At 57.8% G+C, this 22,940-nt stretch overlaps 10 protein-coding genes across 10 annotated transcripts; 4 read left to right on the top strand and 6 right to left on the bottom strand.

The window, feature by feature from the left end:
- Nucleotides 1-140: 140 nt before the first annotated feature.
- ACA1_063420 (WD40 repeat protein, COMPASS complex protein) lies at nt 141-2,496 on the top strand (the record flags this gene model as incomplete). The annotated part of the gene is made up of 13 exons (XM_004339543.1): nt 141-159; nt 245-440; nt 535-675; nt 764-875; nt 966-1,073; nt 1,172-1,278; nt 1,368-1,471; nt 1,569-1,672; nt 1,772-1,847; nt 1,927-2,009; nt 2,086-2,148; nt 2,247-2,361; nt 2,441-2,496. The coding sequence occupies 13 exons, from the start codon at nt 141-143 to the stop codon at nt 2,494-2,496; spliced, it is 1,284 nt and encodes a 427-aa protein (XP_004339591.1).
- Nucleotides 2,497-2,891: 395 nt separating this feature from the next.
- Nucleotides 2,892-4,571, top strand: ACA1_063410 (uncharacterized protein; the record flags this gene model as incomplete). The annotated part of the gene is made up of 1 exon (XM_004339542.1): nt 2,892-4,571. The coding sequence occupies one exon, from the start codon at nt 2,892-2,894 to the stop codon at nt 4,569-4,571; it is 1,680 nt and encodes a 559-aa protein (XP_004339590.1).
- A 187-nt stretch (nt 4,572-4,758) lies between these two features.
- ACA1_063400 (prepeptidase C-terminal domain containing protein) lies at nt 4,759-5,633 on the bottom strand (the record flags this gene model as incomplete). The annotated part of the gene is made up of 3 exons (XM_004339541.1): nt 4,759-4,881; nt 4,960-5,172; nt 5,313-5,633. 3 exons carry the CDS (start codon nt 5,631-5,633, stop codon nt 4,759-4,761), a joined length of 657 nt encoding a protein of 218 aa, XP_004339589.1.
- A 337-nt stretch (nt 5,634-5,970) lies between these two features.
- On the bottom strand, nt 5,971-6,610 carry ACA1_063390 (60S ribosomal protein, putative; the record flags this gene model as incomplete). The annotated part of the gene is made up of 3 exons (XM_004339540.1): nt 5,971-6,080; nt 6,163-6,370; nt 6,590-6,610. The coding sequence occupies 3 exons, from the start codon at nt 6,608-6,610 to the stop codon at nt 5,971-5,973; spliced, it is 339 nt and encodes a 112-aa protein (XP_004339588.1).
- A 391-nt stretch (nt 6,611-7,001) lies between these two features.
- On the top strand, nt 7,002-10,346 carry ACA1_063380 (splicing factor 3b subunit 1, putative; the record flags this gene model as incomplete). The annotated part of the gene is made up of 1 exon (XM_004339539.1): nt 7,002-10,346. The coding sequence occupies one exon, from the start codon at nt 7,002-7,004 to the stop codon at nt 10,344-10,346; it is 3,345 nt and encodes a 1,114-aa protein (XP_004339587.1).
- Nucleotides 10,347-10,869: 523 nt separating this feature from the next.
- On the bottom strand, nt 10,870-11,355 carry ACA1_063370 (uncharacterized protein; the record flags this gene model as incomplete). Its single annotated transcript, XM_004339538.1, has 1 exon — nt 10,870-11,355. The coding sequence occupies one exon, from the start codon at nt 11,353-11,355 to the stop codon at nt 10,870-10,872; it is 486 nt and encodes a 161-aa protein (XP_004339586.1).
- A 279-nt stretch (nt 11,356-11,634) lies between these two features.
- Nucleotides 11,635-12,138, bottom strand: ACA1_063360 (phospholipase A2, putative; the record flags this gene model as incomplete). The annotated part of the gene is made up of 1 exon (XM_004339537.1): nt 11,635-12,138. The coding sequence occupies one exon, from the start codon at nt 12,136-12,138 to the stop codon at nt 11,635-11,637; it is 504 nt and encodes a 167-aa protein (XP_004339585.1).
- Nucleotides 12,139-12,718: 580 nt separating this feature from the next.
- ACA1_063350 (uncharacterized protein) lies at nt 12,719-12,991 on the bottom strand (the record flags this gene model as incomplete). Its single annotated transcript, XM_004339536.1, has 1 exon — nt 12,719-12,991. One exon carries the CDS (start codon nt 12,989-12,991, stop codon nt 12,719-12,721), a length of 273 nt encoding a protein of 90 aa, XP_004339584.1.
- Nucleotides 12,992-13,275: 284 nt separating this feature from the next.
- Nucleotides 13,276-16,810, bottom strand: ACA1_063340 (dynein intermediate chain, cytosolic, putative; the record flags this gene model as incomplete). Its single annotated transcript, XM_004339535.1, has 16 exons — nt 13,276-13,389; nt 13,527-13,652; nt 13,713-13,794; nt 13,873-13,931; nt 14,080-14,224; nt 14,329-14,453; nt 14,536-14,731; nt 14,814-14,905; nt 14,992-15,120; nt 15,289-15,343; nt 15,421-15,577; nt 15,668-15,739; nt 15,830-16,010; nt 16,110-16,279; nt 16,414-16,528; nt 16,694-16,810. The coding sequence occupies 16 exons, from the start codon at nt 16,808-16,810 to the stop codon at nt 13,276-13,278; spliced, it is 1,935 nt and encodes a 644-aa protein (XP_004339583.1).
- A 616-nt stretch (nt 16,811-17,426) lies between these two features.
- ACA1_063330 (RhoGEF domain containing protein) lies at nt 17,427-22,805 on the top strand (the record flags this gene model as incomplete). Its single annotated transcript, XM_004339534.1, has 27 exons — nt 17,427-17,547; nt 17,645-17,796; nt 17,883-17,992; nt 18,077-18,173; nt 18,260-18,356; nt 18,431-18,557; nt 18,641-18,771; nt 18,876-18,934; nt 19,012-19,162; nt 19,248-19,412; nt 19,507-19,592; nt 19,671-19,705; nt 19,786-19,870; nt 19,968-20,059; nt 20,153-20,258; nt 20,324-20,373; nt 20,438-20,582; nt 20,838-20,900; nt 20,935-21,027; nt 21,102-21,184; nt 21,263-21,396; nt 21,478-21,588; nt 21,665-21,734; nt 21,815-21,897; nt 22,194-22,254; nt 22,506-22,626; nt 22,701-22,805. 27 exons carry the CDS (start codon nt 17,427-17,429, stop codon nt 22,803-22,805), a joined length of 2,733 nt encoding a protein of 910 aa, XP_004339582.1.
- Between the last annotated feature and the right edge of the window lie 135 nt (nt 22,806-22,940).

Here is a 22,940-nt window from a genome sequence, read left to right as displayed (position 1 = left end):
AATTTCGTTTTTTTTTTTTTTTGTTGTGTGTTCTGTTCATTTATTTAGTCTTTTTTCTTCTGTCGGAAAAAAAGGCGGCTTTTCTTTTATTACTCCATCGCAGACACATCAGAAGAAGGCATCTCGGCTGACCACCCAGCATGAATTTGGAACTGCTCAGTGCGTGCCCTTTTGAGAGATCTTGCCGCCACCCCATCTATCTTCAATCTTTTCATTTTAAAATCATTTTCAATTACCGCTCTAGATCCGTTTGAGAACGAGTTCCCGGAGGTCATCGAGGACTGTCTCGAGGACGGCTACGCGTGCTGCTGTTCGCCCAACCGGCGCGGGACCCTCCTCGCCGTCGGGTGCCTCGACGGCCGGGTCGTCATCTGGGACTTTGACACGCGTGGTATCGCACGCGTGCTCAAGGGCCACAGCCACCCCATCAGTAGCGTCAGGTACAGCTTTGAGTCGGCCGTTTGCATGTGCGCGTGCAAGTGCTTGCTGACATCGTGCGCGCCGTGTCGTTGGTCGTGTCGTGTGCGTGATCAGCTGGTCGCGCGATGGCCGCAAGCTGCTCTCGGCGTCGAGCGATTGGACGGTCAAGCTGTGGGACGTGCTCAGCGGCAATGTGGACCAGACCCTGCAGCTCGAATCCGCGGCCCTCTTCTGCCAAATACACCCACGCGACCCGTACGCCACCTTGTCCGCGTGCGTGCGCGGCTGTTTTTAGCATGTTGTGCGTGAGCTGCATTCACTGATTGATTCGATGCTCCTTCAGAAACCAGTACGTGGTGCTGCCGGTAATGGAGCGGCCACTGTTGGGCAACTGGAAGACGGGCGAGCGAACAGTCCTGCCGCACCACACCGAAGAGCAGAAGCAGGACACCAAGGTACGTCATCACATCCCACTGCCCTTCGAGCGATGGTCTGCGCGCCATGTGTCATATCGTGTATCGTGTATATCGTGTGTCGTTGAGCAGAAGCAGAAGATGCACGTCAGCGCGGTGAGCTTCAACAAAAAGGGCGACAAAATCTACACAGGCGATGCCAAAGGCTTCATCACCATCATAGACACCAAAACACTGGAGGTATTGGATGCGCTTCTCTATCATAACACATCGTCATTGACACTGCTCCACACTCACGGTCGTACGCGTCTAAACACCACACGAACCGATGTGATCAGATCGAACACTCGTTTCGGGTGTCCGGCGGGAGCACCATCAAATCGATTCAGTTCAGCAAGAGCGGGAAGGACTTCCTTCTCAACTCCGCCGACCGTACCCTGCGAGCGTACGCTCACGGCCCTTTGGGACCAGCACCGCCTCCCGATCCGATTCCTGGAATGTTGACCTCTTCCTGTCTGTCGCTGGGAACCACAGATACGATGTCGACACGCTGCAGCATCGCGAGTTCCAAGACGCGGTGAACAAGATACAGTGGAAGCAATGCTGCTTCTCTTGTGATGGAGACTTCATCATCGGAGGTTCGTTGCTTTCTTGTCATTTTCTGTTCTCTGTCGTTCTCTGTCGTTCTTTCGTTCGATGGGCTCATCATCTACGTGGCCATTGGGCACGCTGCAGGATCGGCGCAGAAGGCCGAGCACAACATCTACATCTGGAACAGGGCCTTCGGTCGCCTGGTCAAAATCCTCGAAGGACCCAAGGAGGGCATATTGGACCTCGTGGTACGCACCAGCCCAGAGATCACACTTCGTGCGCACCGTGTGTGTGTGTGTGAGTGAGTGAGTGTGTGCCAACTGTTAATGTGCGAGCGAATTGCGCAGTGGCATCCGCTTCGACCAATCATTGCATCGATCTCCACGTCGGGTGTTGTATATATCTGGGCCACCAACTACACAGGTGCGTACCTGGATGAACCCTGCTATGTTTTCTTTCCGGCGAACTACTCCTCACGCCCATTCTTTGGGTCGATAACCAGAGAACTGGTCGGCCTTCGCCCCGGACTTCACCGAACTCCAGGAGAACGAGGAGTACGAGGAGCGAGAAGACGAGTTCGACATTGTACACTTCTTTATCTGCTTCACCGCCTACTCACGTACAACTCACGTTTTCGGTGTGTTCATGTGCTGTGGGTCAGGCCGAAGACGAGGATGACCAAGGCCCGGGCAAGAAACGTAAGCGAGTCGATGAGCCCGGGGAGGTACGCCCAACAAAGCCGGTCCTGCATTGATCATCTTGCAACGATGGCCGCGAACATGGACGTCGTCTCACCGCTCTCTGTGCGCGTGGCGCCTGCAGGTGGACATCATGACGATAGACAAGGTCACGGCGTACAGCAGTGGGGAGGAGGATGAGCTGTGGTTCATTCCGATAGTGTTCGACGACGCCTCCCTCCCCGCGCCCTCTCCACAGGGTACGTCTCCCACCACCTGGGCGTCGACTGGTGCCGGTTGTTGCACTGCTCACCACATGCTCGGTTGCGCACCACACAGCAGCTGCTGCCTACGAGGGCGAGGGAGTGGCGGTGCCAGCGCCCGCCCCACAGTGAGGTCGGGCGGTGCTCCTCCTGGCGATGCCCAACGGAATTCAAAGCAGTTTAGTACTCCTTGCTCATGCATTCCTAGAATTTCGATGCTGCTCGTGCGCCTTTTTTAAGCTTTTGGCCGAAAGGCGTAACCAGAGCACCCCATGCGAGGTGGCGGTGATGTCTTCTATAATAAGTGTGTCATCAGGTCTTGTGGGGAAAGTGATGAAAGACCAAGGAAAGCACCAATACTGCGCCAAGACCATGCACCACCCAGACAACAACACACGTTCTGCCGCAAGAAACGTTCTGCTTCACCTACGATCGGGTTGGTTGACCACAGCACGGCCCGTGACAGCAGCTTCCAACACAGCGACACAGAAGGAGAAAGGAAGACGACATTTAGGCAGTCGAGGAACATGAACGAGCACGATGACGGCTGCATGGATGAGGCGCGCGAGACTGTGAGGAAGAGGTGGCTGTGGCGCAACCAGAAAGCCTTCTCCAGCCCGGTCAAGGGTTTCACAAGACTCTCCACCTTTCTCCACCCTGCGGCCCTCTCCTCGCCACCTTCACCATCTACACCATCATCACCATCATCGCCACCGCCACCCAGGTCGCCGCCCCCATCGGCAGCTGCTCTCCTGGGCGAGGTCGACGAGGAGGAGGAGGAGGCCAGGCTGCAGAGGGCAGTCCTGCGCGAGAGGGAGCGAGCGGCGAGAGAAGAGTGGGAGAAGAAGATGAAGGGCGATGAGGGCAACAGGATGAAGCACCCGATGGCGATGCTGCTGCAAAAACGAGAGGCCAGCGCCGACGTCACATCACCTTCTACTTCGACGGTATCATCGACATCCTCTACGCAGCCAAGAGAAGACAAGAAGACGAAGAAAGGGAAGAAGGAGGAAGAGGCAAAGGAGTCGAGCCTGGGGGACAGCAGGAAGGAGAAGGAGAAGGAGAGGAGGACCAAGGCGGCGCCGACCAAGACGCTCAGCTACAACGTCAACCTGCATGCCCAGGTGCGGCTACGCAAGGTGCAGTCGTTCGTCTACTCGTCCGACGAGAGGTCGCCCACCTCGACGGGCCTCGTCAGCAAGGAGAAGAGGAAGAGCGCCGCCAAGAAGGAGAAGCAGGAGAAGAAGGAGAGCAAGAAGAAGCAGAAGGAAACGAAGAAGAAGAAGCAGAAACAGAAGAGGGTAGGCAAGTCGAAAGACGACTCGTTCATCTTGCGACCCACGACGGTGGCAGGAGGGCGTACCACCCGCTCGGCGAGCGATGCCTCTGCCGTGACCCCTCGCGTCTTGTCGATGATCACCAAGCCCCTCGACGAGGACGACATGGTGGTGGTGCGCGAGGGTAACAACCACCACAACGCCCTCGACTGCACGCAGACGGTGGTCCTCGACGCAGACCTGGCGGCTACAGCTGCTGCGACGGACTTCGAGGAACGATCGCGCATGCTGGCGCTCCACCGCGCACAACAGCGGGCCACCTGGGTGCCGCCGCTCGACATGGCCAAGCTGGCGCCGCCGACCACGACCACAACCAGCAGCCAGGTCCGCTCCCCCTACTCTACGATCTGGTCCTCTTCGCAGTCGTCTTCGTCTTCGTCGTCTTCGTCCTCTTGCGACATCTCGCCCTGCACTTCGTATTCTTCCACGAACTTGTCGAGCCTGAGCGTGCGCAGCGCGCCCACGACGCCCGGATCGCCGACATCGTCGGGCTCGTTGTCGGCGGGCTCGAAGAGGAGCGGCGTGATGGAGTGGCTTCACCTGCGACGTAAGCGAGGCGAGAGTCGGGGCCGGAGCCTGCCCGTCCGCGCCAGTCGTAGCGAGAGCAACAGCAGCAGTAGCAGTGGACTCGACGCTAATGACGAGGAGGCAGAAGATGACCAGGAAGCGACCGCGACCGCGACTGCAACCACGACTACGGCGGCCGCGGCCACGACGGCGATTGCGATCAAGGCCAAGCTGGCGGGTGGGCTGTCGGGCCGAAGCCGACGGAGACGCGGCGTGAAGGAGGACGAAGAGAGGGTGCTCTTCCCGGGTTCGGCCATGGCCTTCGTGCGCCGGGAGGCTCGCTACGCCGTGGGCCTTCCTTGATGCAACCGCTGCTCAACCACCAACACGACACAACGCCTTCCCCCCAAGGTGATGTAAATACATTCACGCTCACACTCACACTCAAGCGTTTGAAAGAGGCCTGGGCAACTGGCATCATGACGCAAGACCGAGCACACGGTTTAGTGACACTTCAAGGCCCTCTAAAAAACCGATGTGGTGGTGAGTCTCAGCAGAAGCCGCCGGATTGGTTGGGCAGCACGGTGTAGGTCGCGGTCGAGGTGGCCTTGCCATTGGGCGTCTCCACCGTCACCGTGACCGGCTCGGCGGCGCACTTGAGCAGCTTGGGCACCTGCGGCGGCGGTGAGTTGTGATGAGCCGACACTCAAGGAGCCGCACCAGCAGCACCAACAACAGCAAGGAAGAGTACCGTGAGGCCAATGGACTGGGTGTCGTAGATGGCAACGCTGGTCGGAATGACGCCGCCGATGTGCACCTGGGTCTGGCCCACGACAAAGTTATCACCGTAGACATACAGCCAGCAATCGTTCCCGCCGGAGGTGCGCGAGAAGCCCCTGACGGTCGGCGGGTTGATGGGCACGCCGATGGCAAACACCTGCTTCGAGGGCTCGCTCTTCCCGTCCTTCGTCGACACCATCAACCGAACGAACCTGAAGACGACAATACGCACTCACGACAACTGAGACGCGTCTCTTTGAAAAATGGTGAAATAATAAAAATAACAAGCAAAAAAATCGTACGTGTCCTTGTTGTTGGGGGGACGGTGAAGCCGAAGGAGTTGGAGTCGTAGACGTGGAGGGGCACGGGGTTGGAGATGGAGTCAGGCGACAGGGCCGAGACCAGGTAGAGGCTGGTGTTGCCGGGTCCGGTCAGGAAGTTGGAGCCGTAGACGTAGAGCCACTGGCCAGGCGGTCCCATGAGCGTTGAGAAGCCCGTGACGGCGGGGGCGGAAGACGAGTCCTCGAAGCCACGGCTGGTGGTCTCGCCACCGCTGGGAAAAGAGGGGTGCGGGAAGGGGTGGGGCGAAGCGCACACCGCCGACGCCAGGGCGATAAACAGGACGAAGAAGCTCAAGAGGCGCATCCTGGCAAGGAGAGGAAGATACGCAAGAAGGCGCGTTAGTTTGGTTTCAAGTGTGGCGATGCTCTGAGGGCATTGGCTGCCAGTTGTCTCCCAAATTATTCGAGGAAGAAATACTAATTGGGTAGCGCATGAGCCCCACAAATCTACTATCTTTGGCCAAGTCCCATCCGAGGCCTTCACTCTACTCTATGACCTTCGAGAAAGGAAATATATCCACGCAAGGCAACCTGCCCCCACCACGCGCTGGTGTTACTGTTTTATGCGGCCCTCCCCCCTCAAGGGTAGCGAAACGAATTACGATTGCAGCTAGAACACCAAGAAGCTTTTTAATGCAGCTTTACTGGTTGCCAGGCAGCTGACGGATGATGTCCGAATCACCAGGGTCGGTGATGCTGAGCGAGGACACGCGGAAGTACTTACCGCAGGCAGTACCAAGATCGATGTTGTCTGTAAAGGAAAAATTGATGAGAATTATGTTAATTTTAGAGAAAGAGGCGAATGGACACTGGCCAAGAAAGGGAGCGCGTACTGCCGGTGTAGTGGTGGACACCAGTCTTGGCAAGCATGGCGTAGTACTCAATCTCGGACTTCCTCAGGGGAGGGCAGTTGGTTGAGATGATGATGAGCTTGGCCTTACCCTGGCGGAGCGACTTCAGGGTCGACTTGTAGCCGAGGGTGTACTTGCCGGACTTCATGACGAGGGCAAGGCGAGAGTTGATGCTCTCCTGGGCCTTTTTCTGAAGAGTGGAAGCAGAACGTCAGCATGGTACTTGCTTGGTTGCATGGCGCGGCTGCATAGTGGGGCGCGATGGACGAACGATTTGATTAATCGATTCGAGAGAATCTCTTAATCGCATCGAAATCGGACTCCTCCATCCGCTTCTCATGCAGCACGCAGCAGCAGCACATCACGAGAGAGACGAAAAAGGCCACTCCACGGGTCGTAAGATACGAACCTGCTTCTTAGTGGACACCATTTTCGAGATGTGAGGATCGAGTCGCTGCCGTGAGAGGAGAGAAGAGGGATGGCGTCGAAGCGAGAGGGAAGAAGAAAGAACCTTGACGTACTTGGCCGGAAATATCCTCCCATTCGAGCTACTGAGCTGGCGTGACGTCATCAATTCTTGACATTGCGGACGAAGTTCAGAAAAAGGAACACGGGAAAAGACAAAGGGGCAACTTTTCTTTTTCTCTTGATCTGCAAATTGGCTTGCTCGCTGTGCGGTGGACAGGTACGCTCAGTTCCTGCGCATCATCTTTGTTCGTTCTTTTGTTGGAGGCTGAGGGAAGAAGTGGCTAGTGTCAATCAGAACAATTCATTGGTTGTGATTTGTTGACAAAGACTGAATTACAATTTTCATCTTCAGCATGAGCGATAAGGCTGCGTTTGCATCGGCTGGAGCCTTCGACAAAGACCTCTACTCAGAAGGGAAAGAAGACTACGTGAAGGAATTACCTGCCGATGAGAGTAATGGAGATAATGGAAACAAAGCGACGGAAGCGCCCAAGAAGAAAAGGAGAAGGTGGGACGAGACGCCCGTAGCGGCCCCCGTTTCGCAATGGGACGATGATGGATCGGCCACGCCCGCGGCACCAGCGACCGGTAGTCGCTGGGACGACGCCACTCCCACGGCCACTGCCGATGCCACCCCCACCGCCAAGAAGCCCAGGCGAAATCGATGGGATGAGACGCCAGTTGCCGCGACGCCGGGTGCCACCCGAGGCGGCTGGGATGAGACACCGAGGAAGGGCGCAGGAGAGGAGACACCAAGGAAGAGGTCGCGCTGGGATGAAACGCCCGCCAACGTGCCCATGGGCGCCGCAACGCCCGTGGGTGTTTCGTTCGACGCCATGGGGGCCACCCCCGTCGGTAATTTCGCGAACATCCAGACCCCTACGCCCGGGCAGCTTCAATTCATGACCCCCGAGCAGATGCACGCGATGCGCTGGGAGCGCGATGTGGATGAGAGGAACAAGCCCCTCACCGACGAGGAGCTCGATGAGCTGATGCCCTCGGAGGGGTACAAGATTCTCGAGCCCCCCGCCTCCTACAAGCCCATTCGCACACCCGCCCGCAAGATCGCGTGGACCCCCACCCCGTTGACGGGCGACGGCGGGTTCATGATGGCCGAGGAGGACCTCTCGTCGCACGGGACCGTCGACCTCGAGCAGCCCGTCGGCAACCTGCCGGCCATCAAGCCCGAGGACAAGCCCTACTTCGAGGCCCTCCTGCAGGACGTCAACGAGGAGGAGCTCAGCATCGAGGAGCAGAAGGAGCGGAAGATCATGAAGCTGCTGCTCAAGATCAAGAACGGCACGCCGCCCATGAGGAAGCAGGCCCTGCGTCAGATCACCGACAAGGCGCGCGAGTTCGGCCCGGGTCCGCTCTTCAACCAGATCCTGCCCCTCCTCATGTCGCCCACGCTCGAGGACCAGGAGCGGCACCTGCTGGTCAAGGTCATCGACCGCATCCTCTACAAGCTCGACGATCTCGTCCGACCGTTCGTGCACAACATCCTGGTCGTCATCGAGCCTCTGCTCATCGACGAGGACTACTACGCGCGTGTCGAGGGCCGCGAGATCATCTCCAACCTCAGCAAGGCCGCCGGTCTGGCCACCATGATCGCCACGATGCGACCCGACATCGACAACGTCGACGAGTACGTGCGTAACACCACCGCGCGGGCCTTCTCCGTCGTGGCGTCGGCGCTGGGCATCCCCGCGCTCCTGCCTTTCCTCCGCGCCGTGTGCCAGAGCAAGAAGTCGTGGCAGGCGCGTCACACGGGCATCAAGATCGTGCAGCAGATCGCCATCCTCATGGGCTGCGCCATTCTGCCCCACCTCAAGAGCCTGGTGGACATCATCAAGCACGGCCTCGAGGACGAGCAGCAGAAGGTGCGCACCATCACCGCGTTGTCGATCGCCGCGCTGGCCGAGGCCGCCACGCCCTACGGTATCGAGTCGTTCGACGTCGTGCTCAAGCCGCTGTGGTACGGCATCCGCAAGCACCGCGGCAAGGGTCTCGCGGCCTTCCTGAAGGCCATCGGCTTCATCATCCCGCTGATGGACGCCGAGTACGCCAACTACTACACCAAGGAGGTGATGATCATCCTCATCCGCGAGTTCTCGTCGCCCGACGAGGAGATGAAGAAGATCGTGCTCAAGGTCGTCAAGCAGTGCGTGGCCACCGAGGGCGTGACCGCGCAGTACGTGCGCGACGAGATCCTGCCCGAGTTCTTCAAGTGCTTCTGGATCCGGCGAATGGCGCTCGACCGCCGCAACTACCGGCAGCTGGTCGACACCACCGTCGAGCTGGCCAACAAGGTGGGTGCCTCGGAGATCGTCGGCCGGATCGTGGACGACCTCAAGGACGAGTCGGAGCCCTACCGAAAGATGGTGATGGAGACCGTCGACAAGGTCGTCCAGAACATGGGCTCGTCGGACATCGACTCGCGCCTCGAGGAGCAGCTCATCGACGGCATCCTCTACGCCTTCCAGGAACAGACCTCCGACGACTCGCAGGCCATCCTCAACGGCTTCGGCACCGTCGTCAACGCGCTCAACCTGCGCTGCAAGGTCTACCTGCCGCAGATCGCCGGTACGATCAAGTGGCGCCTCAACAACAAGTCGGCCAAGGTGCGCCAGCAGGCGGCCGACCTCATCGCGCGCATCGCGCCGGTGATGAAGACCTGCGGCGAGGAGAAGCTCATGGGCCACCTGGGCGTCGTGCTCTACGAGTACCTGGGCGAGGAGTACCCCGAGGTGCTGGGCTCGATCCTCGGCGGTCTCAAGGCCATCGTCAACGTGATCGGCATGGAGAAGATGACGCCCCCGATCAAGGACCTCCTGCCGCGGCTCACCCCGATCCTCAAGAACCGACACGAGAAGGTGCAGGAGAACTGTATCGACCTCGTCGGCCGTATCGCCGACAGGGGCGCCGAGTACGTGGCCGCGCGCGAGTGGATGCGCATCTGCTTCGAGCTGCTCGACATGCTCAAGGCCCACAAGAAGGCCATCCGCCGCGCCACGGTGAACACCTTCGGCTACATCGCCAAGGCCATCGGCCCGCAGGACGTGCTCGCCACGCTGCTCAACAACCTCAAGGTCCAGGAGCGACAGAACCGCGTGTGCACCACCGTCGCCATCGCCATCGTCGCCGAGACGTGCCAGCCCTTCACCGTCCTCCCGGCCCTCATGAACGAGTACCGCGTGCCCGAGCTCAACGTGCAGAACGGCGTGCTCAAGGCCCTCTCCTTCCTCTTCGAGTACATCGGCGAGATGGGCAAGGACTACTGCTACGCCGTCACTCCGCTCCTCGAGGACGCCCTCATGGACCGCGACCTCGTCCACCGACAGACCGCCTGCACCGTCGTCAAGCACATGGCGCTCGGCGTCCAGGGCCTCTCCTCCGAGGACGCCATCCTCCACCTGCTCAACTACGTGTGGCCCAACATTTTCGAGACCTCGCCCCACGTCATCAACGCCGTCATGGAGGCCATCGAGGCCGCCCGCGTCTCGCTCGGACCCTCGCCCGTCATGCAGTACACCTTCCAGGGCCTCTTCCACCCGGCGCGCAAGGTGCGGACCGTCTACTGGAAGATCTACAACATGCTCTACATCGGCGCCCAGGACGCGCTCATCCCGGCCTACCCGCGCCTCGAGGACGAGCCCAACAACACCTACCACCGCGCCGAGCTCGACTACTTCCTCTAAACCGGGTCCCGCCCGCCCTCCCCGACTCTGGTATGTAGTTCTCCTGTGTGTGTGCGCGCGTGCGAAGGTGGCAGGCATGGCTGACTCTTGGCTGTCTATCTCGTGTCTGCAGGCTGAACCGAATTGCTTCTTCCCAAACCGTGAAGCGAGCGAGGAGACGGAGACCGAGGTGGTTCTCTCTTGTTGGGGGCTCCTCTCACAACGTTTGTGGTCGTGCAGAGTTCCTCGCGCTTCACTATAAAACAGTAATTGGCACTTGTACAAGTGACCAGATCCTCTCTCTTTCTCTTCTTCCTCTCTCCAGGAATGCAGGATGGCCGCGAGAGGCCTCATCCAGCAAGGGTCCCGGATGGTGCGCACCTCTCCTTCACTCTACTCTATTGATCGCCACCCGTACCACCTTCCCCACAACCATTACGGTCATCCACCTCGAGTTGTTGCCTTACCAGACGTCCAACAGAGTGAGGCGTGCGTGGATGTCCTCTTCTCTTTCGCTCAACTTACTGAGCCTAGTCGCATGTCCTTACGTAACCCTCCACACAGCCGCCTCTCCTCCATGAGGCCCCTGGCGGGATTCACTTGGTGTTCCTTCTGTGCAGGTCTCCAGCCCCAATAGCCCTGACCTTGTTGCACTTCCTTTCTCTTCACTAATAAACAACACTTGTGTTTTCCTCCCCTCTTTTCCTTTCCTGTGACCAACCTTCGACACCTTGTCTTGTTCGTTGAGTGAGAAGAAGGAAGCACCGGACAAAAAGTGGAGGTGTTGGAGTCGATACGCAGCTTCCCGAGAGGACCCACTCAGGGCTGTGATCCCTCCACCAAGGGGACCGGCGTCTTTTCCCTGCTCTGTCAACCAGCCTGAGGCGGTGCGACGCTCATCATCGACCTTGAAGCCCTCCCCTCCGAGAGGGCCACAATGTCGAGTCTCCTTCTGGAATGGGGCAGCGGCCTTCGGCGTGGGCCTAAACCCTCGCTCGTCTACGCACGCCACCAATCCCTCCACCCACATGCCCCGCAAGCACGGTTACAGCCCGCTGCTTAGGCGGGCCGGCGTACAATGAACGGGGGCTGAGGCCCACTTGAGGGCTGGCCCGAGCTGAGTGGCGGCCTATTGTGGGACGGCGGAGTTGCCCAACCGGAAGCTGCTGGATTAATCCGCCAGCCAATTCCTAGTGTGGCAGTCCAGGTCTAGCAGCAAGTAGGCGCCATCAACAAGTGTTTGAGGAAAGTAAAACGTAGCTAAAGGTATATTCGCAGGTACATGTAGAAGAAGCAGATATCTGCATGTTTACATGATGAGGCCAGCGACGGTGGTGGCGAACTGGAGAAGGGTGCTCACGGCGCGAGTGTCGGCGGAGCTGGAGGATCCGGGAGAGGTGACAATGGAGCCGTCCGAGCACTGGCAGCCGGCCTCCTGGTTGTTCAGGTACGCGCGGCAGCCGAGGTCCATCACAGCCTGGTAGAACAGCTCGGCCTGGGCGCGGCACGCGATCTTCTCGATATCGTCCTCCGAGTCACAGACGTCCTTCATGCACTGGTCGAAGCGGTCGTCGCAGTCGCTCTTGGAGGTGTTGCAGCTGTGGTAGCAGATGTCGTGCTGGTTGCAGCACGGGGTGACGCCGAAGGGCGCGTCGATGGACACGCCGTAGGAGCCGCAGCCGTTGCTGGTGGGGGTGAAGCCGGGGATCAGGCCGTAGGTGCCGGTGGTGCACGAGGGCTGGGTGCAGGCGGCGCAGAGTGACACGGCGACGGCCGCGAGGAGGAGGATCGTAAGGGGCAAGCGAGCGATCATTTTGGTAGTGAGAGTGGTTAAGGGAGCTGTAGTGGTTGTTGAGTGTAGAGTGCTTTGATTGTATGATCAAATGGGCAGGCGCCAGCGACTATTTAAGGCCCACTTTCGTCCTCGTTCTCGTCAACAGGTCCGCCACCTTTCGGCCGAAATTTTGGTCGGCTTGCTGCAAAAAGGGCCGACCTCTGACGTTAGGTTTTTTTTGGTGGAATTCCGGCCAACCTGGCCTGTGGGGTCATTTTTTTGATCTGCTTTCCAGACAAATCCAGGCCAGTTCTCAGGCGAGAAAGATTATAATCAGAATAACAACAATCATGACTTAATGGTTGGGCTGGTGGAGGTGGGGTCGGGCGGTGACGTTGAGATGAAGTCAGCGTGGGTCGCTGCTGGCGAGTGGTGATGTCCTGCCGGTCTGACTCCACCCCACGTGGCAAATTGGTTTCACCACTTCCTAAAATGTCCCGCAGGAGCCCAAGAAGAGAATCAAGACAAAAGGAAGCGCAGGAAGGCCAAGCGAGCAAGGGGTGCGGGGGTGCAGCAGGCATCAAGTTGCTTTATGTTGGTCATAGCCCTATAGCTCCTCTCAAGACGAAGCCTTGGGTTCAAACTGTAACCACTGGAACTCGGCCAGACGGTGTTCCTCCCAGTCGAGCGACAGGGGATCATAAAACTCGATGTCGTCGCCGTTTCCGCCCGCCATGAAGGTGCCTCGTGTCCCACAGGGAAAATCTTGGGACGGATGGGTCTCAAAGGCCAGGGTGAACGTCCATTCCTTGTAGGCAACAAAGACCACCAACTTGAGGAGGTTCTTCTTGCTGAAGTCGAGACACTGGTCCTCGGTTCTAAGGATTTGCATTGTCTGACTTGCTTTTGCCCTCTGTGGAGAAGTCTGGCAAGTCCCAAACCAGCAGAGAGGCACCTGGTAGAAACGGGTCTTGCCTTTTTCGTCAGCGACCCAGCCGGCGAAAGAGATCCTTGTGGGCGACAAAGGCACATGTCGGGCTCGCCGCATGCCCAATGCTCATTCGTACAGAGCCATCGCGGACTGGCAAATTTTGGAGGTTTACTGAGTGGTTGGACTCTGGTGGGCAAATTGGTGGTTTATGGTGAGAGGGTGTAGCTGGGGTCTGGAGGTGACGTTTAGATGAAGTCAGCGTCTTCGGACTCGCGTGCGTGGGTCGCTGCCGACGAGTAGGCGAGGTCCTTCAGGCTGGACTCCAGCCTGTCCCACTCCTGGGCGCTGGGCGAAGCAATCTGTGCGTTGTGCGCGTGTGAGGAGCTGGCCCGAGGCAACACACACATACATACACACATCACACAGGAGAGCCGCTCGCACATGCACACGCGACATGACGGACAGACAAGAGAGGCAAAGAGAGGTGGATGGGCACCTCGGAGATGTCGTAGACGTAAACAGAGCCGGTGGCGTCGCCGCAGATGATCTTCTTGCCCGAAGGCGCCCAGCTGAGGCTGTTGAGCGCCTTGCCCGTACCCACGGCCGTGCGAGCATACGGCGTCTGCAATCATTTCCCACAAATTTAGCACCGCAGACGCGCGCGCGTGGCGTATGAACGAACCTCGGGGTCCTCGTTGAGGTTCCACAGGCACAAGCTGCCGGTGCCATCGGCCGACGCGAACAGGGCCGGGTGGACGGGCGACCTGTTGTCCAACGCGTGCAGGTGTGAGGAGCCAGGTTACGTGGCCAACGAACGGCGGGGAGACGGGAAGCCAGCGTACCAGGCCACGTCGTAGACGTACTCGCCCACGTCCTCGAACGAGTGCAGCGGGAAAGTGTTCTGTTTGACACCAATTAAATCAGTAAATGAGTAATTAATTAATAATAAATGAATTGTTTTCCAAATAAATAGACAAATAAATACATCAATAAATACATAAACATGAATCAATTATGTATTAATAAAAAGGAAATGCCGGGAAGGGTACCTTTTTGTTCCAGAGCTTGACGGACCAGTCGACGGAGGAGGTGAGGAAGTAGTCGGAGAAGTCCACGGGGCCGTGGGCCGGGTGAAAGTCTAGGGCCGTGATGGGTCCCCTGTGCCCGCTGTACTGCTCGTACACTCCGCTCTTCCTGTTTTGCGCGCGCCAGCCCCGTCACCATCCAACCATCAGCCACCCGCACGTGTCGTGTGCGTGTGCGTGTGCGTGTTGTGTCGTGAGATAGGGAACACGTACGTGCCGTGGCGGTAGGCCTGGTAGACGGTGGCCTCTTCGCTGCCGACGAAGAATTCGTTGACCTCTCCCTCCGAGAAGGCCATGCACGTGGGCGCCACGTTACCGCCACCCGTCACGGACTTGCTCTGCACACGTGCCGCCATAACACAACGTGCTATTCAGCCGCACGGTACCACACACCGCACACACCGCACACACCGCACACACCTGTTTGTTGCGCAGTTCGAGCACTTCGAGCGGCTGGTGGAGAGACTCGAAGGCCCACACGCACATGCGGCCGTCCGTCGAGACGGTGACCAGGTTGTTGGCGTTCTGAGTGCCCAGCACCGCGAGCGAGTAGACCGGATGCGTGTGACCGATCGACGACAGCGGCGTGCGCTGGATCGGCGTCTTACGCGAAGCCCTGATACGCACACGCACGCCCCGTGTGAGGTCATCGCCCCCGCCCACGCACACGCACACGCGGGGGCACTTGCTGAACGCACCGCCGATCCCAGAGCACGATCTGGCCGGAGTAGGTTCCGCCAATGACGATGTTGGGCTGGTACTTGGCGAAAATGGTGGAGAGCACGGGAGACTGCAACAAACACAAACGCAGGTGTCAGTGACACCTGTGCGTCATATTTCGTGCGCGTGTGCGTGTGGGTGGAAGAGAGGAGTTACCTGGCACTGGAGGACGGACTCGGGCCGCTGGAGCGTGTTCTGGAGCGACCAAACGCACACACAGCCATCGGGTTCCTCGGAGATGCCGGTCTCGTTGGCCGAATACGACACCGCGATCAGGTCCATGTCCTGCACCAGTTGCCACCACCAACCACCAACCACCAAACAAATAGAAGGCGAACACAACGACCAAGAAGTGTGAGCGGACGCGCAACCCGCACAGCCTGCCGGGGCGATGGAAAGTAACAAGACCTTGGGGGACCACGTGAGGTCTGTCACGGCGCGGTACTTGCACACCGACTCGTCGAACAGGGTCATCTGGTGTCGCACCTTCTGGCCCACATCGAAATCTCTGTGATCACAACCGCAATAAATGATCATTACTATAAATGTAGAAATGACGGTGGAAGAAGAAAGGGGGTAGCGCACCCGCTGGCGGAGCGTCGATCGTCGTCGACAAAGTCGCGGGTGAGGTTGAACTTGTCGGCCAGGTAGATGGCCCGCTCCATGGTGCGCGTGGCCTTGTTGAAGAAGTGCCCAAAGTCCGCCGACTGCACGATCTCGCCTCTCTCGATCTCGTTCAGCTCTGTAATTTCCCGTACCGATAATCAGTGCGTGCGTGCTGTGTGTTGTGTTGTGTTGTGTTGTGTTGTGTTGTGTTGTGTTGTGTGTATACCAGGCGGTGGCGGTGGGCCGGTCACCTTGGTCGATCGCTCCTCATCTTCGCCCTCCTCCTCGCCCGGGCCAGCTGAGTGAATGGACAAAAAAAAAAAAAAAGAGGAAAAAAGTGCGGTGAGTGCAAGACCGCAAGCGAGAGCGAGCGCCGCGGAGAGCGAACCCGAGGTGTCGGTGGAGGTGGAGACGGTGTTCACACCGGCCACGGTGCCGCTCCGCTTGCCCTTGCGCACGACCTGCTTCTCCGCAACGTCGCCCGCGCCCTCCTCCACGCCGATCTCCTCGTTGCCTTCGCCGGTCCAGGTCTCCTCGGTCTGCATGCCTCGCGAGTACACCTCCACATCCTGGCGCGTGTTTGTGCGTGTGCGTGTGTGTGTCAGCAACCGCACGGTGTGCGGTGTGTGCGGTGTGTCGTGTGTTGTTGACAGTGTCCCGATAGGCACCTTGGGAGCGATGTCGTGCGCGACGACGTTGAGCTGAATGGACAGCTGCTGGGGCCTGACGGTGGTATGGGCCGCGCCGGCTGACGAAGTGGTGGTGTGCCGCGGAGACAGGGCGGCGGGTTCCGGCGAGGCTCGGCGCGGGCTCGCCGCCTCCGTGGCGCCGGTGAGCTCTGCATCCCAAATGCGGGCAGCGCCGGATGAGCGTCGACGCGTCCGCATCATGGACACGCACACGCACACGCACACGCACACGCACACGCACACGCACACGCACACGTGCAGAGACGGGATAGGGGGCGAGTACGCGTGTCATCGTCTCCGTCGTCGGGGGTTGTTTTGGGGACGATGGTGGTCTCTTCGAGGGTCTTGAGCAGGTCCTGCACGTTGCTGATCGACGTGAGGTCGAGCACGCCCGCCTCCTGCACGCGTGCGGCAACGCCACCAGGCGTGACGTTGCGCAAGTGAGTGAGTAAAGAAACGATTTGATGGAAAGCTGACAAATTCGGCACACTTGTGGCCTCCTTATCTCTCGTGGCGTGCCAGAAGCAAACAATGCAAAGAGGGAAATGTGAGGGGCGACCAACCTTGGGAGCAAATTCAGTTTGATTCTTCTCCTTGAGGCGACGCAGTCGATCCTTTTTGTCCTGCAGCTCCTTGAGCCGTTGCTCTTTCCTCTTGTCTCGCTCAGTCTTCGCGCTCATCCTTAATTCTCAAACAAAATCTTCGCTCGATCTTGCGGCTCTGTAAATCTAGATTAAATCCTTCCAATTCCTGGTTGATCGACGCAAGAAGAACCCAATCTTGTCGATTGCCGCCGTGACTGCAACCGAGAAATCAACAACACCAACTTTGGGTCGACACTTTTCTTTGTTGCACGAAACATTTCTTTCATTTTTCTTGCACAATACGCCCAACACCACGCCTCCTTCCACTGATGCTCGGCATCAACTTCGACCCGAATGACCCCAACCGCACCAAAGGCACTTTGAATGGGTAGCAACTGCTTCCTGAAGCTGCCGCTGCCAGTTGATGCAAGAAGATGGTAGTCGATCTCTAAAGTAAATTGAAAAAAACCCCAAAATATTCAAAAAGGAAAGGCACACCTTTTTCCGCGTGGAGAGTTGACAATAGGAGAGAAGCGACACAACAAGCCAAGACTTGCGAGTTCGCTTCGCAACGAGAGGATCTGGAGTGGAGGCGAGTGAGGAACGAACTAAGGCTCGCTTCTTGTTGAAGTCTAATCACGAAGAAAGAGCAAAAGGCGAGTAGGCCCGCAACCGTTACTCCATCACGGCATCATCGGCATTGGATACAATCATGGACCGGCCTATCCTCCAACCCGACCAGATGGCCCTACTGATCAAGGGTCTGGCCATAGATGACAACCCGCAGCAGCAGGAATACTGCCTCAGCATCCTGCTCAACCTCGCTGCGGAAGGTGAGCCCCCCACCTTCTGATCAGGTGTGGGAAGGAAGAGAGTTGTAGGAGATGTTGTGATTGATGGACGATTTATTGTGTTCTTATCTATCAACAGCCGGCAACCGCAGGCATCTAGAAGCTCTGGGCGTGGCGGCACCGATCGTCAGGATCTTAGGCTCGGACAGCGCCACCGATGTCATGCGCATGTACGCCTGCTGGGCTCTCTCCAACCTTACCGCCGACGGCCCCTCCGCTGCCATCCAAGAGGTAACCCGCCCCGCGCGTGACCCACTTGGCACCAAACGGCCGTACGTGCTAACTGCAGGGCCGACATTCGTGTTGGTTCTGTGTAGGAGCTGGACGCTGGCAGGCTGCTGCACGCGCTGAAGCGCATCTTCATCGAGGACCGGGACAACGCCGATGTTTTGGAGAAAGTCCTGTGGCTGCTGACCAACATCACCACGTACACTCTACGTCTCCTCGTCTCCTGCGGCTCTAGCCACACACTCCTGCTCATCTAACCTCTCTAATTGATGATACAATACAGTGATGACTACCCGCGGAACAAGGCGCTGGTGGCCAGCGAACGATATGGTTTCATGGCGCTGCTGACGTCGCTGCTCGACTTCGCCACCGACGAGAACGTACGTTGGCTCACCACCAACCCCCCACCTACGAAGTCGTACCCACGAGCAATGCTCACACTCCGCGGTGTGCCACATATCGCTAGCACGAGGAAGGCGAAGCGATCCCCTTGAGCGAGATGGAGTACCCGGAGAAGATCGTGACCGGAGCGGCCAGAGCGCTTCTCAACCTCTTCTTTGATGGTTCGTATAAAATCAGTCTGCTATCACGCAGCGTGCTGGCGCCAATTCTTATGTTCTCTGTTTCTTCTTCACAGCCGAGGTGCAGGCCAAGTTCATCATGCAGCCCAACGCGGTGCGGCAAGTGGTCAGTCTGCTCTCATCCGCCTCGCGCGATATCCAGCAGTCGGTGTTTGACCTCCTGGTCAATCTTTCCGCCTTCGAGTACGCTCGTCTCGCACCAACCTCCCGCCACCTCCACCGACTTAACTTATCGTGTATATCGTGCGTGTTGGGTGACTTGCCAGTGCCGAGACGCGAAAGCTGCTGGTGTCACACCAAGTCTCGGTAAGGCTCACCAAGGTGCTCAACGAAGCCGAAGTGTTTCCCAAGATCTTGGAGAGCGCGATCAAGTCCACCTCCAACATTGTCATCGAAGGTAGCCTTCACGTCTTATTTCTCTTCTTTTTCACAATACGACCACACTAACGCATATTAAATTGATAGAGGAGAATCACCCCGCGCTCTGGGAGGACGGCACAGTCCTTGCGTTGGTCGACATGCTCACACGCCCAGCCATCCCAGCCGTGATTAAGAACGAGGTGCTTAACTGGAGTCTCGCGAACACGCACACGCACTGGTGGCTGACAAATGGCGTCGTGTGGGGGTCCGTGTGCAGATTGCGACAGCGCTGCAGTCGCTGTCGACGAACAAGGACGTGCGCGACATGATATTCAGGGCCAACGCCGTCCCGCCGCTCGTCGACCTCATGATCCACAATCTGCAGGACTCCGCCGAAGCCGCGCTCGAGGACGTTCTGCGTGTGATGGGTACCCACTGCTGCCTGTGCTCGCCTCGTCGGGTGTCGCTCTCGCTGACTCGATTCGCAACACATGCGCGGGACAACTTGGCCAGTGATGCTCACCCTCGACGAGGACAAGCAACGCGAGCTGCGGGACAAGCACGAAGTCGACGTCTTCTTCAGGCGCATCGCCCGTGCCAACGAGCTGCAGGAACTGCACCAGATGGCCTTGATGGGTCTCGAGTACCTCAAGGCTCCGATCAATGGCCCCTTGCAACGTAGGCCAGTTCAGGTACCGTCCGGTCGTTTCTGGTATCTCGTGCGAACCGCGGCTCAATCAAGTTCTTGATGCCATGCCGCAGGTGCATCCAGCGAAGGTCGAGAAGGTCGCCACCCTGCGAAGGTCCAGGGCCACTCTCTCGAGCAATAGCTCAGGCCCGATCTCGCCGGTGCCCGAAGTACGCTGCCTTGGCCCTTGATTTCCTCTTTCCCGTGCGAGTCGCTCATTGCGCGCTCCTCTCCCTCCTCGCCATCAGGTGGAGGCACCAGTTGCCCAGGTGGACGACGAACGGTACGCGTGGTTTGGCGCACACATTGCGTGCGATGATCATGGGGCTGACGCGGACCAAAACTCGTGGCGTTCGCCAACAGGTTCTACATGAAGCGCAAACACATCGCCAAGGAGATTTTGGAGACGGAGAAGAACTACGTCATGTACCTCGGTTCCATAGTCACCGTACCCACCCTGCCCTCTCTCTGTGTCCGATGAATCGATTATCGATCATGGCCCGGCTGTTGGCTCATCATCTTATTCACCGTTGGCGGTGCACCAGAGGTTCATCGAGCCCTTGGAGAGCATCCTGCAGAAGAGCCCGAAATCGTTCATCACGCAGGACGACATCAAGAAGATCTTCTCCGTCATCAGGTCAGTCGCCTTGGCCCTATGACCTTCAGAGGGCGGGAGTGCGGGAGTGCTGAGGCAGGCGTCGCGACCTGTGTGTCGACACCGATACAACAGGGACATCCTGGCGGTCAACGGCGCTCTGCTGGTGGAGGTGGAGAAGGCGCTCGAGTTTGTCAACGAAAACCTGAAGATGCAGTTGGGTCAGGCCTTCCTCTCGGCGGTACAGCCCCCCCCCACTCTCCGCACCACTCGAGTTGCCCGGCACTCACCTCGAGCAATTTACAGGTGGACAAGTTCAAGATCTATTCGGCCTACGTAAATAACTTCGACACCAGGTGCGCTGTCGCGTGTCGTGTCGTGTGTCGTGCGTGTCGTGGGGTGCTCACCACTTCCGAACAGCATCGAGACATTGGACCGGGTGGAACGCGATCCGCGGTGGAGAACATTCAAGGATGAAGTGAGCTCCAGTGGGTCAGTGAAAGACCTGAACTCCCTCCTCATCATGCCCATCCAAAGAATTCCACGCTACCTCCTCCTGCTCAACGTACCGCTCTTCTCATCGCTCGGACTGAACACGTTGCGTACTCATCTAAGCGATCGGCATGGCACACAACGCACACCAATGCACACACCAACACATCACGCAACACACACAATCGCAGGACTTACTTAAAAACACGCCACGATCCCATCCGGACTACCCACTCCTCCAGGTTTGATTAATCTTGCGCATGCGACGCCACTTTGGTTCGGCTGAAGTCATGGAAGACTCACCACTCCTCCTTTTCGACTCGTCTAGTTGGGCCTGCCGAAGATGCAGGAGCTGGCGGCGTGGATGGAGAGCGAGAAGGACAAGTGCGAGGTTCGCACCTTCTTTTCTCTCTTTTAGCTTGCAGGGAGACATGTCAGCTCACACGCTCGGGTTGCGCTCTCGACAGGTGCTCAGCGTCATGACGAAGCTGGCCAAGCAGATCCAGGGCTACCCCAAAGTACGCTCACCCTCGCACAAGCCCGATCGTCACCTAATGGACGATTGGCTCACCTGAGGCTATGCTCCATGCAGGCCTTCATGGAGTTCGGCAGAAAGCCGGTCAAGGAGGGAATGGTGCTCGAATACGTGCCCGCCACCAAGAGATCCCGCTACAGGTACTTTACTCCTCTTTTGCCTCTCATTACAGCCAAATGGCTGACAGGTGTGTTGTGTGTGCGTCGGGTCGCGCACAGGTACCTGTTCGTGTTCACGGACGTGATCATGCTCACGGAGCAGAAGAAGGCCCGGCGGGCCGATCGAGCCTACAAATTCCTCGAAGATGCCTTGCTCGTGGGAGCCCAAGTGGCCGCCCTCCCCGACACTCCCTGTACGTTTCGTTGTGTGTTGACGTGTTGAGTCGTGTGCGTTGCAGCACTGACCAGTGGGCTTGCTCTGCGTAAATGTGCAGCCCTGAAGAATGCGATCAAGCTTACCTCCAGTGGTGGCACCAAGCGAGACTGGGTGTTCTTCTTCGGCGTCAAGCTCGACGCCGATCTCTGGCTCAGTTGCTTATCCAAGGGTAAGCACGCACGCAGGCTCGCCTCTGGGTTAGAGCGACGCCGATCTCACACTTTCCCGTGGTGGCCGCCACCCAGCTATTGTGGGCGCCAACGCCGCGTTCCAGGTGCAGAAGCAAGTTAGGACCAGCATCGTCTTGCCTGTCGGGTACTTCCGCTAACCTCCGACAAACAAAGCAATGCTCTCTTCTTTAATGTGTGGAGAATCGATGCTGTCGATTCGCCCAGGTTGACCGATCATAGCACCCTGCCACATATGACCATGAGCGCCAGCTCCGTGCCCATTCCCAGCTACCGGATGAGCTATTCGGGTACTCCCCTCCCTAATTGTTATTGCGCTTTGTTCATTGCTATATATTCTTTTTTATTGAATCTATTGCAATGTGCAGCCGAGACGTTGGCAGTGAGTGACGGCGCGGTACCTCTCCTTTCTCTTTCTTTGTAGCACAAAAAGTGCCTTGTTGAATTTTGATGATTGCTCACATAATTGGCTTGACCGCCTGCAGTCGCCTCTGGGATCGCCCGCCACTCTCGTACGCACACAGGGCTTGCACGAATGGAATTCATTTTATTTTCTGCATAATTCATCTTTGTGGTTTGGCTGCAGACAAAGAGACGGGGCACTGTGCCAAATATTATCAGCGAGCCGATGCCTGGCCCACCACCAGGTACGCACTTTCAACACCAGAGCGACGCACACGCACGCACATAGTAGAAGGGCACACGCATCTGAACGAAGCACATCAGGAGCTACAGCTGACGAGCATAATCCTCTTTGGTCAGCCGAAGAGTACCGAGCTGTTCAGGAGGCTGAAGAGCTCAAGCGAAAAGTGTACGTTTTATTTACAATTTCTTGGTACCTACCTTCCTTCATGGCCGATTCAGCTCACCAGGCATGATGATGCGTTGTGGCGAGCAGTTTCCCACAGACAGCAGAGGACATAGAGAACTACAAAAAGACGATGATCGCCCGCTACGAGGCGGAGCTCCTGGAGAACGCGGCACGGCTGAACATACGACCACGGGTCATGTCCACCAAGGTACCGCCCCACCCCTACCATTGGCAGTCAGAAAACTAACAACGAACAACTGTTGTATTTGTTTCTAAAATAAGGAGAAGCGCATGTCGATCAAGGAGGAGAGGAAGAAGGAAAAGGAGCGGCTCAAGGAGATCAAGAAGATGCAAAGGAATTCTACCGATCCCTCAAAGCCTTTTTAGCCCTTGTGGGCCTGTACAACAAACAAAGTTCCACTTTATTGTGTCCTCCATGATTCAGAAGTGTGCATTTATCTGCAAGACGAGGCTACTGCGAATAGGCAAGGTATGGACAGAAAAGGCAAAAGCTCAAGAGTT

This window comes from Acanthamoeba castellanii (genome assembly GCF_000313135.1).
Source record: "Acanthamoeba castellanii str. Neff unplaced genomic scaffold scf7180000084599, whole genome shotgun sequence".
NCBI lineage: Eukaryota > Discosea > Longamoebia > Acanthamoebidae > Acanthamoeba > Acanthamoeba castellanii.
Note: the sequence above shows the minus strand (reverse complement) of the source record. Positions and strands in the feature narration are given on the sequence as shown.